At 58.9% G+C, this 11,778-nt stretch overlaps 1 protein-coding gene across 7 annotated transcripts in view; it reads left to right on the top strand.

The window, feature by feature from the left end:
• The first annotated feature begins 785 nt into the window (after positions 1 to 785).
• The window catches only part of DLG3 (discs large MAGUK scaffold protein 3), a 77,004-nt gene continuing 66,011 nt past the window's right edge, over positions 786 to 11,778 (top strand). For 5 of the 7 annotated variants that reach the window (XM_083797937.1, XM_083797939.1, XM_083797938.1 and 2 more), the window contains exons 1-4: positions 786 to 921; positions 2,871 to 3,002; positions 8,896 to 9,044; positions 10,416 to 10,568. In XM_083797937.1, coding sequence (XP_083654063.1) covers positions 906 to 921; positions 2,871 to 3,002; positions 8,896 to 9,044; positions 10,416 to 10,568 — 450 coding nt within the window. In that variant the 5' untranslated portion in view covers positions 786 to 905. The other 2 variants (XM_083797940.1, XM_083797933.1) reach the window with 2 other exon arrangements.

The raw sequence follows: 11,778 nt of genomic DNA, 5'->3' as shown, positions 1-11,778 counted from the left end.
GAGGGGACAGAGCCTGGGCGGGGGGGTTGCTGGTGCTGGCATGTGCCCTAGGGGCTGAGCTTTTTTCCAGCCATGCTGGGGTCAAGACCTCAGCTTTGGGATGCCGGTTTAAAGGCTGGTGGGGTTTTGAGGCACTGTTTGGTGCAGGTGTATGGCGGTCTCAGCCTGTCACCATCACCTCTTGTGACAGGGCCACCTTGTTTAAAGTGCTGCTGCCCACGGGGCGTGAGGAATTAGGACTGGATGCAGTAGGGGCGTAGGATGGAGTGGGATACAGGAGCCCCGCTGCTGCTGCTGCCTTCACACAGCCCCTGCCTGTGCTGCTGGTGCTGGGGGGGGGGGGGGAGAAAAGGGGCTGGGGGTGGAGGGGGCTGGCTGGGCCACGGCCCCCCGGGGCCGGGAGCACTGTTACTCAGCATCGGGCACTTTGCGGCGGGGCCTCGACTTCCCTCGCTCCTCCTTATTTATGTCAATAAACGTGCTGAGAGGTAGCCGGGCCCGGCGGCGGAGGCGAGCTCGGCAGGACCGCTTCCTCCTCCCCGTGCCTGCGGCGGCGCCAGCCGGGGCTGGGCTGCGCCGTGCCCGGCTCGGGGCGGGCGGCGATGCGCGGTGCGGCCGTGCCACCTAGCGCCGGCACCGGGGAGCGACACCGGGCCGGGGGGGGGAGCGGCGGGGACACCGGACCGGGCGGGCCCGGGGGCTGCAGCTACCCGTGCGGAGGAGGCCGGCGGAGCCCCGGCCCGGTGTCGGGGGGGGGGGCTGGCGGGGCGCTCCCGGAGGCGGTGCCGGCGGCGGGGGTGGGAAGGGGGTGGCGGGGGCGGCTCCGGTTCCCGCTGGGCGGGGCAGGCGGCGCGGCCGCTCCCGGGCTGGCACCGAGCGGAGCGGCCGCCGGTCGCGGCGGAGCGATGATCCGCAGGGAAGGTAAGGAGCGCCCTGCCCTGCCCCGCCGTGCCCTGCCCGCCGCACCGGGCACCGCGGCTCAACAAGTGGCCGCCCCGCCGCTACCGGAGAGCTGCGCCCCCCGGGGCTCCGTCCTGGCGCCGCCGGGGCTCGGGGAGCGTGGCCGCGGGGTGCTGAGCGCCGCACCCCGGGGTGCTGCGGGAGAGGGGCGTGGGGGGGGGGGGGGACGCTGCCGGTCGGCGCGGGGTGCGCCCCGAGGCAGGGCGAGGGGAGCCCCCGGCACCGGCTGCTCCTTCCTGGGGGTGCAGGAGGGGCCGGGGCTGCCCCCCCCCCCCCGGGTTTGGGGTGCGGGGTCACCCCGCTCCCGTCCCGCGTCTCCCGCTGCTCCTGCACGGCACGGGCCGGGGCGGGATGTTCGCAGCGGGCTCCCGGTCCGTGTCCTGCCGGGGTGGCCCCGGTTCTCCTCCTGCCTCTTCAGCCTCTGCCGATAAGGTGAGGAATGACCAGGCGAAGATGACTCAACCCGGCTCGCAGGAGGCTGGGCACTTTGCGGAGCTGCCGCCTGCTCCTGCCGAGAAGGAAGCGCTTGGTGCTAGCACGGGGCCGGGACGCCCGTAACGCCCGTAACAACGCCCGATGAAGCCGGAGGGCTGGGAAGCGGGAAGTCCCTGCTTTTCCCAAAGCCGGCGTGGAGCCCAGCTCTGAGCAGGGGCGACTCGCACTTCCCCAGCCTCCTTTCTCTTCTCCTCCCGCGTTGAGTCAGTGTGGGCTGGTGGCACGGGCGAGCCCCCTTTCCCTTTCAGGAGTCGGGAGGAGAGCCCGTCGGGGCGGCAGGTGGCACGCGCCCTGCCAGACACAGGCCCCCTTGTCTGGTGACCTGAATTCCCTGCCGAGAGCCCTGGGACAAGCAGGCCATCCTTTCTGCATGAGTTCCTGGGTCAAGAGATGAGCCCCTGACAGTGGCGGGATGCCTCCCCCGCCTCCTCGCACAGACGCCCTTTGTCTGCGGGCCGCCAGCGTGACAAAGGGAAATATTCAGTGGCAGGGCCGGGACGGGCTCAAGGTCCGTGGGAGCTCCCCACCCATCCGATATGGGTCCCATCTGGGGCTGGCGCTGGATTTTGCCCGGCTATGGAACTGAGCTCGGCAGCTCCGCACGTCTGCCCAGAGAAGCATGGGGCCACCCAGGCACGGGGAGATCACAGCTCTGCTACTTTGGGTCCGAAATTGTCCCACGGCTATGGTGAGCCCAGTCTTCACAGCAGCCTCCTGCTCCCCTCCCGGCCAGCATCCCTCCTTCCCTCTTCCTTCCCTGCTGTGTCTCCTGCTGACCCAAGGCTGCTCGCTGCCTGGAGCAATTCTCACACCTCGCCCTGTAAGGTTTTTCTGCTCGTGGAGCTGAGCTGTTTGCAACATCTTGTGAACGGGGCAGCTGCAGCTGCACTCGTCTTTGCTACGGCCATCTAGCCCCTCGTGCGAGAGTGTGCAGCACCTCGTGGTAATGCTAGCAGCCCTGTGCAAGGGGGATGTGTCTGCCTCCTGAACAGCTTTTCTGCCTGGCTGGGAGGTAGCAGTGGTGCTCAGGCTGCCTGCAGGGACATCAGCACAGGTCTAGCTCTGATTTTCAGGGTCAAGGAAGGCCAGCATGCAGGATGAGCTCCCTTACAGTCCCTGTCTGCCCCTTCTCCATGGCTGCTCTGCAGCTCACAACAGGGTTAGCTGCACTCACACATTTAACTGGTGTGCCTGGGGTTTACCAGATGTAAAAATGGTGAAAGAACTCTTGCAGGTGTGTGTAGAAGGCTGCTTTGGTGGCTCTCCAACTCTTTTAAATCCAGAGGTAAAAGACAATTGAGGTATTACCTAGATGAGCTCTTTGTACCACTCCGAGGGTGCACTCGAGCCTTCCTTGAGGATGTCTGTCCATCTTTCAGTATTAATGCCTTGTTACTCCTGTGTTGCCTCTACAGACACCGAAAAGGCAGTGGAAATCCTTACAAGATACCAAAGCACCCTGCTGTCCCCAGAGGAACAGGAGTTAAAAGCCTCCATCGGAAAGATCTCGCACATCTTCCAAAGTGAACTATTCCAGGCTCTGCTGGGTGAGCCCCTTTGTTTTGTTCTCTGGGGCTTTGTGGTCAGTGGGTGCTGCTGGTGGCCTGATCCTGCGTGGGTGCGTGGCACTGACCGGGCTGGGTGCGTCCTGCACAAGCACCTGGGTGCCTGTAATGCCGGGGGCCTGGACTGCGTCTCCTCTCCGGGGCTTGGGCAGGAGGTAGAGGGAACAGGGGCTGCAATCACTGGCTGTTCGTAGTGTGAACAGGATTCCTCAGGCAGGAGACTGTGTCAAGGGGTAAAGCCTTCTCCATCCTATCCAGCACCTCTGATCTATCCAGCACCTGCTAAAGGATGCTGCGATGCCCTAAGCGTGCCCTGTGTGTGCAGACAGAACGTGTCTGCAGCTCCTACTGGGTTTGCAGCCCTGCTGCCGTCGAAGGACACCCTGGCGGCAGGCTCCCATTCCTTCCTGCACCCCTCAGCCTGATTTCAACCTGCCACTTCCCATTCTTGCTGCTGACCTGAAAGAAAACTGGATCTTCTTACCTCTGGGAGAGAATCCGCGTGTGCCCAGCTCCTTGCGGCATAGGATGGCCTGTCCGTGTTCAGCCCACGAATGCTGTTGAGCAACGTGCTGTGTGGGCACCTTCGTTTCATTTGAGACGTGGACGTGATGATGAGGCTTGTCCTTTACCTGGGACCAAAAACGCAGTTGGGAGTACGGTGTAGCTCTCTCCATGTGGATTTAGGCAAACACAGCTGGACTCTCATCAGGGAACACAGCTCCTCTGTGCAAAGCGCAGCTGTCTTTCTGAATGATGCCATTTGAAAACCCGCTTTCTTCATGAAGGTCTTTTTTTTTCTTAAAATGGAAGATCCAATGTGTTTGGGTTCAAAAGTCGCTTGAATCCACTCTTTGCCGGAGCAGACCAATTCCTAGCTGGGTGATATCAAACACAAATGTGTGGTGGGCACAAATTTTGGACGTAATCCCATTTACAGAGGATCTGACATGCCGAGAGGTGCAGGAACTCCTGCTCAGCTCCTCTCCTCACTCCTGCTTGCTGCAGGCTCGGGGGAAACGTGTGCAGCCCTGGAGGTTTCCATCCCAGGGCTCCTGCAGAAAAGCCAGGATTGCCTTTCCGACCTTGCTCACACTGACAAACCCCAAACCAGCCCAACCCCTGTGTCTGCCTCGCGTGCTCCCCCAGCCCAGCTCCGGCTGATAGGAAGGCAGCAGTGCAGCTCTCACAAAGCGCGGGGCTGTTTATGTTAGGACAAAAGTGGCACGGAAAGAACAGACCTGGAAGGAGCAGGTCCGTGCACATGGAGCCAGCTGCACGTTGCATGCTGGCGTGCAGGGAGGGAGGTGGCACGGGCTGCTCAGCAATGCTGTAAGCCGCTGTCCCAGTGTCCTGTCAACACTGGCACAAGGGAGTGTCACTTGATTGCTGGTGACCTTTTTAACTGGTTTAACAGGATATTAGTTCCTGTGCAACAGCAAGTTTTCTCTCGATGTGTTTACCAAACTGGGAATTTGCATTAATTACTTCCGCCCCCTTCCCCGGAGTGTGTGTTTGTGAATTCCTTGGCCCTGCACGGTGCTGTGTCCGGCTGCGTGGTGGCCGTGCCCGCACAGCTGGCGCATGCCAGGCTTCTTCGGTGTCCCTGCCGGGGCACGGTGACAGGTGGTGCTGGCTTGCTCCCGGAGGGTGGAGCGCTTCCATTTTATCTGCTTTTCACCCACCCTTTTCCCAGTGGGCTGCTGTGTCTCTGTCTGAAGTTTGCTCGGAGCCGGAGGGCTGGGTCGGGGTGTTTCCGAGGCAGGCTTGCAGGGTGTGCCGGCTCTGGCTTGCGCCCGTGCTCCTCTTCACACAGCAGCAGGTGCTGGCTGCAGACTGCTCTCAGCTACAGAGCTCCATCCACTTCCATGGTGTCAGCAGCACGTGCCGGCTTTTTTTTGACCCCTAGAGAAGGCAAATGCATGAGGCTGGTACCTGCTTGTCCTCAGACATACACCGAGTTTGAGCACCAGAATGCATTAAGCAGTAGTAGAACTGCTGGAAGTGCTAAACGTCATGGAGCTTTACATGTTGTTCCACATGAAAAATGCAAGGGATGTGGCTTCCCATGCGCTTTTTTAGGAGTAAGCTGTTTTGTGGACTCCAGAAACGCCAACCTGCCCAGCTCCGGGAGCGGATCCGCTGGGATGTTCAGGTGGAGCATGCCTCGTGCCAGGGCTGGATGTCCCGCTCGCTGCGAATGTGCCAGTGTCGCTTGGCCCATACACCACTTTCTGCCAGACTGCTCAGAGTACACACAGCACAGCCCCTTACATCCCTGTGACCGCCGTGCAGGACCCGATCACCCTCCCTTGAGCACTTGGGCACGCTGACCCTGCCAGGACGGATCCTGCCCCAGCAGGGTCTCAACGCAGTGCAGGGCAAGCAATGCGGGAGCTGCTTTGTGCTGGAATGCACCAACCACAGCACAAAAGAAATTCCTTGGCTGCGCAAGCTTCACTGGTTCCCTCCTCCCGGCCTCTCTGAGCGCGTTCGAGGCCGCAGAGCCAAGCTCGTGACTCGCAGGGAAGTCTCCTGGCAAGAGGGTGCTGAGCCCGGGGTCAGGAGCAGCCGCAGCTGGGCTGAAAGGGGCCCTTGTGCCCTTTGCTGCTGGGGAAGCTGGGTGGACAGGCACAGCTTGTGCGTGCTTGGCCACCCCATCCACCAGCAGCCGAAAGGGCAGCCCCTCCCGAAATCCCTCCGGGGCTTGGTGCTGGTCCATGGCTGAGCAGTCGCTGGCACGGCTGCTGCTGGATGCTGTTCCCCTGCTGCGTGGGCCCCCAGCCCTCCCCCTGCATCCAGGAGAAGCCCACCACTGGGGTTTCTCCTTGGGGGGAAGCTGACCTCTTCTGTGCCAGCAGCTGTCCCTCGGATGCAGGTGCTATGGAAATGTTTAATGACATTTATTTGATGCGTTAACCCCAGGAGGAAATTGTTAAAGTCTAATCTCTGTTCATCTGCGTACGTCTTGAGTTACTCTTCCTTATTAGATCTAGAATGGATTTACACTTTCACCAAAGAGAAACCAGCCTGTAAGACAGAGCACGCAGCATGGCTTTTGCAGGCACGCCGTCTTCTTACTGAGCCTTTTCGGGTAGCACCGCTCTTGGAGTGTGCAGGTGAAGCAAACCTGTGTGCAACTTGTGATGCATGAAGAAATGAAGGAAATGAGCATATATTTAAATAAGCATTAATGACACAGGCACACACAACCTAAAACATCCTTCTGTCGCTGCTGTGCCCTTTGCTACCCGAACCTCAGCTGCTGATCCCAGTGGACTCCTCTGATCCCTGGTGCCAGCAGCAGTTCCCTCTCCTGCAGTGGGCTGGGGGCTCGGAGGTGGTGTGGCTGCTCCCCAGGACATCCTCCCTGCATCCCGGGCTCCTCAGCAGCCTGGCTGCCCGAGGCCACGTTCCTGCAGCAGGCGGGCGACGAAGGAGGCTGCCAGCAGCGGTGCACCCCTGCGACGGGGCCGTTCAAATCCTGTTTTCGTTTGCGTGAAGCTGTGTGCATTCCAAGGGTAAGCCGCGCAGCGAGGAGCTCGTGGCATCCCGTTACGCAATGACTATTTTTATGAGCAGGGGGAGAGATGTTTGTGCACTAAAACAAAGTCCCGACTGTCTGGCTGTGCGACGAGTGCTCGCTGTGACCTCGTGGCTGATTAATGATGGCTTTGGGGGCTGCCGGCGGTGTTTTCGGCACCAGTGGAGACGCACCTGATGCGTGGCGGGTGGCCCTGGGGACTCCAGCCCCTCCTGATGTTGCCAGCTGCCCAGTTTCTAACGGGGCACAGAACAGAGCCTGGTGACGATGCAGCCTGAAGCAGAAGCTCCAGAAGTATTACTGAGCCTGGGCAGTGAGACGGTGCTGCCCGGACAAGGGCTCCCAGCAGGCACAAAGCTGCGCAGCGGGTGGAGTGGATTTATAGCAGCGTTTTCCCCGCAGCCAGGAGGTAACCAGGAAGTGCCCAGGAGCAAGGCGATGGAGGATCGATGCTGTTCTTCTTCTCATCTGCAACGTGGACGCACTGCTGCAGCAAACGGGCACGTGGTGAAGCCAGGGAGAGGATGGGGATTTCTGTATGGGGTGTAATCCTGCTTTGTGAAACCCTGCTTGGCAAACAGCCTTGGACAGTGCTCAGCATGTCCCTGCCTACGGGCTGGTGCACCTGTTTTGTTGTTTTTCTATTACAGTTATTTATTTCCCTGGGGTCCTGCGCAGTTCTGGGCACTGGGATAGCTCTTCTGAGCACTGCTCAGCCCTGTGCTGAGCACTGGTGCTGGGCTTTGCCTGGGGTTTGCTCTCCCGACAGGAGAGGCGTGCACAGAGCAGGGTTTGCTATGGCTGAGGCAGATTTCTGCATTACACGAGCACGTGCGCTGTTGCGCAAAGCCTGGGGACAGCAAGGCAAGAGGCCCTCAGCACTCTTGGTACTTTCTAAGCTCAAGGGAGTGAATTTAGGTTATTATTCTGCCCAGCCTTGCTCCCTGTACAGCCCCCCGTGCAACTCTGCTCGCATGTTCTCCGCTGTGACAAACAGCGCTGTTTTCCTGCTCCTGTTTCCTGTCTTATGACTTTTGTCCATCCACATCTCCCCTCTCTTCCCATGGCAGCGGGGTTTCTTGCAGGGGACCCTTGCCAAGCACCAGGTTTCCTTTGGAAATCTTATTAAACGTGCATTCAGTAAGTACCCCTTGAGCCGAGAGCTTCTGGCTGCCCTCAGGGCCGCCTGCAGAACTGGTGCTCTCCAGGCTCCTCTGCAGTGGACTCAGAAAATGAATTTGGTTTTCCTGCTGTGGCTTTTCCCCTTCCAAGTGCTTGTTTACACTGCAGTCACTTTTTGGCCCTGCAGCCTCCTACCGGCTTCCTGTCTCCCATGTGCCTGAAGGGATTTATTACTTTTTCATGCCTTGTACTAAGCATTTACCATACTCTCTTGGCTGACCCCTTGGAGCTTTACATTTAACCTGGCAGCATTTACCATCCTTTCTGCTTTTCTCATTTGGACACAGCTTAAGCCGTTTAGGAAAATGCCTTCTCCCTTTTAGTAGCCTCCCTCCCCTGCAGTCCAGCCGTGCTTTCCTCCGTTTTGCCTTTACAACATCCTCCGGGCCGGCGCTGCGCGTTGGCTCTGATGTCTCGGTGTGGTGCCTCTAAATAGGCTCGCTGCTTCCCACCCTCTTTGTTACCCCTTTCGGTTTCTTTTTAAAGAGCTTCTCGCTTCTTATGCAGTTCCCCTTCTGAAATCAAACACTTCTGCCGTAGTCGTGTGAGCTTTTGCTCTTCCTACAGAGATTCTGAACCTTGTGGTCAGAGCCCAGCCGGACTCCGGAGCGGCCTGGGCGGGAGGAGCTGGGTCTGCTGAGCGCAGCAGGGGCTTCAGTGGGAAGGACCAAGGACCGGTGCAGCCCTGCTGCTTCCTGCAGTCCCCTGTGGGTGACCAGGAGAGACTAAAGCACTCTCGGCAGGGGTAGGAGGGGGTCCAGGCACCCACGTCCTCTCTGGAGCCACCCCCGGGGCAGTGGCTGTCCCACTGCCGCCCCATAACTGTCTCCGGAGCAGCGGGGCTGGGACGTCCCGTTCTCACACCTCTCTCCAGAGCCCCTGTGTTTTATAGCGACAGGCCAAGGTGAGGATTTCTGCTTGTGGCACTCTGGTTGCATCGTGCCAGGTGGAAAGAGGGAATTTATCAGGGAAGGAGCAGGAGGTAACACAGTGGCAGCTGTCAGCTTCAGAGCCTGTACGTCCTGGACCTGGAGTCTGGTGCCCTGTGACCGCACTCTGGGGGCAGAGCCGGTGGGCACAGACACGGCACCCCTTGCAGGGTCAGGCCGCCTGCCCGGTCCTGTGAACATTTCTCACGCTGTTTTGCAGATATCCACGAATTCTACGACTTCACGCTGCGCTCTGCACCCCTGCAGCCTCCTGGCCCGGACGCGCGTTGTGGCACAGCCCGGCAGCAGCATGGGGCCGGCAAGCCCGGCTCCTCAGACACCCCCAGGGAGCCCCAAAATCTCCCCGAGGTAAGAGTCCCTCCGGCACGATGCTGTGGGGCCGGACTCTGCCCCCCTGCACCAGGGGACAGGCTGGGCACCAGCTCCCATGCCCGCAGCATGCAGGCAGCCGCAGCACCACAGCCCAGCCAGCTCACGCCACAGAGCGATTCCACACCTCCTCTGTTGTAGCTTGTCTCAATAATTAGGCAACATCTCTGGTTCAGAAGTGTTAATTGAATTATTCCTAATGCAAGGAGCTTTAGCTCCAGCTCAGCTTCCTGTTCTGATGCGTTCTCCCCTGGACACGTTGGGACTGTCTGATCTAGCCGCCTCGCAGGCAGCTTTTGATGACTGAAGTAGGTTGGGCCTTTTAAGTTTCTTTTTTTTAGGATTTTTTCTGGCTCTCAGGTAACTTCCATGTCTCTTGTTTGCGTTCTCTTTAATTTCCAACAGCCTTTAAAAAGATAATGGCGGCAGGCAGGGAGGCAGCAGTTGAGCAGTAGGGTCTGAGTTACCTCAAAGGCATGAAGGCAAACCAGATTGCCTCGTGAGAGCAGGGGCAATTTTGCCTTTCCAGGCCCTGCTCCCCGCGCAGCTCTGCTCTGTTGATTGCTGCCTCGCACCTTGCTGAGGGATGCTGTGGGATGCCTCTGTGCTGGGGTTACGGGAACATTTGTGAGAGTCATCTGGTGATCAACAGCAAGAACGGGGGGGGCAAAAATGCCAACAATCAGTGCAGGAGATATCCGTCCCTCTGACTCAGGAACCATCTGAGCCCCATTTTTTCTTGAGCCCTTCACATTGGTGGTCTTCTCTTTAAAGGCAAAACTCCAGATGTAGTCTATTGTTAGGGATCAGTTTTCAGTGGAATTATACCTTATTTCTGGAGCAACAGGCAGTGAGATCCCATTTTGTTCTCATGGGTCTCTTGCAGCCCCAGTCTCTGCAGACAGGCCAGCCCGTCAGGCCCTGAGGGATGTGATGGTCAATAAGGGCATTTAAAAATCCATGTGGAAACAAGTGGGAATCCAGCAGCAGGCTGGAGGGATGCTGCAGCGCTGTGCCCTGCTTACAGGGGATGCCTCCTGCACTGAGCGAGCTGCAGAGCAAAGCAGCAAGGTTTTGCTTTGGCCGAACACAGCCCGAGCACATGGACACCATCAAATCCCTTCTCCAAAAAATACGTATTGATGCATCCCGTGTTGGCGGAACATCTGTGCAGAAGAAAAGCAGCAGGGAGCTGCCCCTGGCCAGCTGCGTGATGCAGCCCTGCCGTCCCCCCTGCCCGCAAGCTTCTGTTGTCCCCTGCAGTGACCCCGACGCCCATCCAGAAGCAGTGGGGGAGATGTGGGTGCATCCAGCCCGCCCTACCCACCCGTGTCCCGCACCTCGTTTCAGGAGCCGGCCGAGGACGGTGAGCGGAGGCTGCCCGTGGCCACCTGCAGGACGCCGGGGACCCCTCCGCGGCTGGTGAGGGTGACGGCCCGCAGGACGGAGGCACCGACCAGCGTCTGCAGCCTGGTGCTGGGCTCCCGCAGCGCCCTGCCCCAGGTGAGCCCCCGCACCGCGTCCCACCCGGCCGGCGGCTGCCACCGCGGGGACAGCACCGGGGCCGCGTGCCCGTAGCACCGTGGGACGGTGCCGGGGAGGTGCTCCCCTCGCCGGGGCTGGCGGTGTTTCCTCGGGCAGTTCCCATCGTGCTGGCGGTGCTCAGGCTGGGAAATGTAGCGGCGACCCGCGCCTGGCCGCATGGCTCCGAAAACATCCCTTTGTGCTAGCGCTAGTGTGGTCCGGTGGCAGCCCGCCGTGTTCGGAGGGCAGATGGATATGGCACGGGGATAGAAGCTGCGTGGGATGGAAATCCACCCAGCCCTGTCTCTCTTGCCCCCCAGCTCTGGCACTCTCCCACCTCGCAGATTTCCAAATTTTTCTCCAAGATCTTAAATGGCAGGTCCATTCCTCAGCATACCAGGAGCTTTTCTCCGCTGTCTATTTACCTGCAAACACCGTCTGTTCGGATGTGCATCGTAAATCTCAGCTTCCTCCTGGTGCGAGTACATCGTCTGGGCTACGCATCTGATGCTAGTTTTAGGGACGAGTGAAGGGCAAAATGCGCTCTGAGCCTTTTGGGAGGGATGAAGTGGCCGTGATGGATGGAGTTTACCGCAGATATAAAATAATATGAAAACGTTGTTTTCCTTGGCATGGTTTGAAACAATGCTTGTTTGCTAGGTCGGATTCTTCTTCCAAAATATTTTAAAGATGAAAATGACACTGCTTCTTTTCTCACCTTTTTAAATGTTTCCCTTCTTGTTCTAGACCACAATAAAATGGGTAATGCCCCATTTTTTCCTTACTGTTTAATTTCTCCTTTTCCTCCTGCTACTCTCTACATTTTCAAACATTCACCAAGTCTTTACCAGTGGTGGGAGGGTGGGACTGTGGTTGGATGAAGACGACAGGAGGACAGGAGCAGTTCGGATCCGCTCGGACGCCGGTCGGCAGCGGGAGGGAACAAAGGAGAGGTGCAGGGGCCAAAGCTAGGAGCCTCCCTCGCAGAGACAATGGGCTGCGAGAGAGAGAACGGGCCAAATGGTGGCTCTGAAAAGAAGTGTTTTTACAGATTTCGGGAAAAGGTTGCTTCGGAAAAGAGCGTATTTTTAAAATTAAGCAATTGGAATAAATTCCTGGGCTGCACCTGCGGACATGGGGCAGGCCCGGGGCAAAAACCCACAAGGGGCAGGAGCCTGATCAGCCACCG

This window comes from Anser anser, assembly GCF_964211835.1.
Source record: "Anser anser genome assembly, chromosome: 13".
NCBI lineage: Eukaryota > Metazoa > Chordata > Aves > Anseriformes > Anatidae > Anser > Anser anser.
The sequence above is the reverse complement of the archived record's forward strand: the minus strand, read 5'-3'. Positions and strand labels throughout refer to the sequence as shown.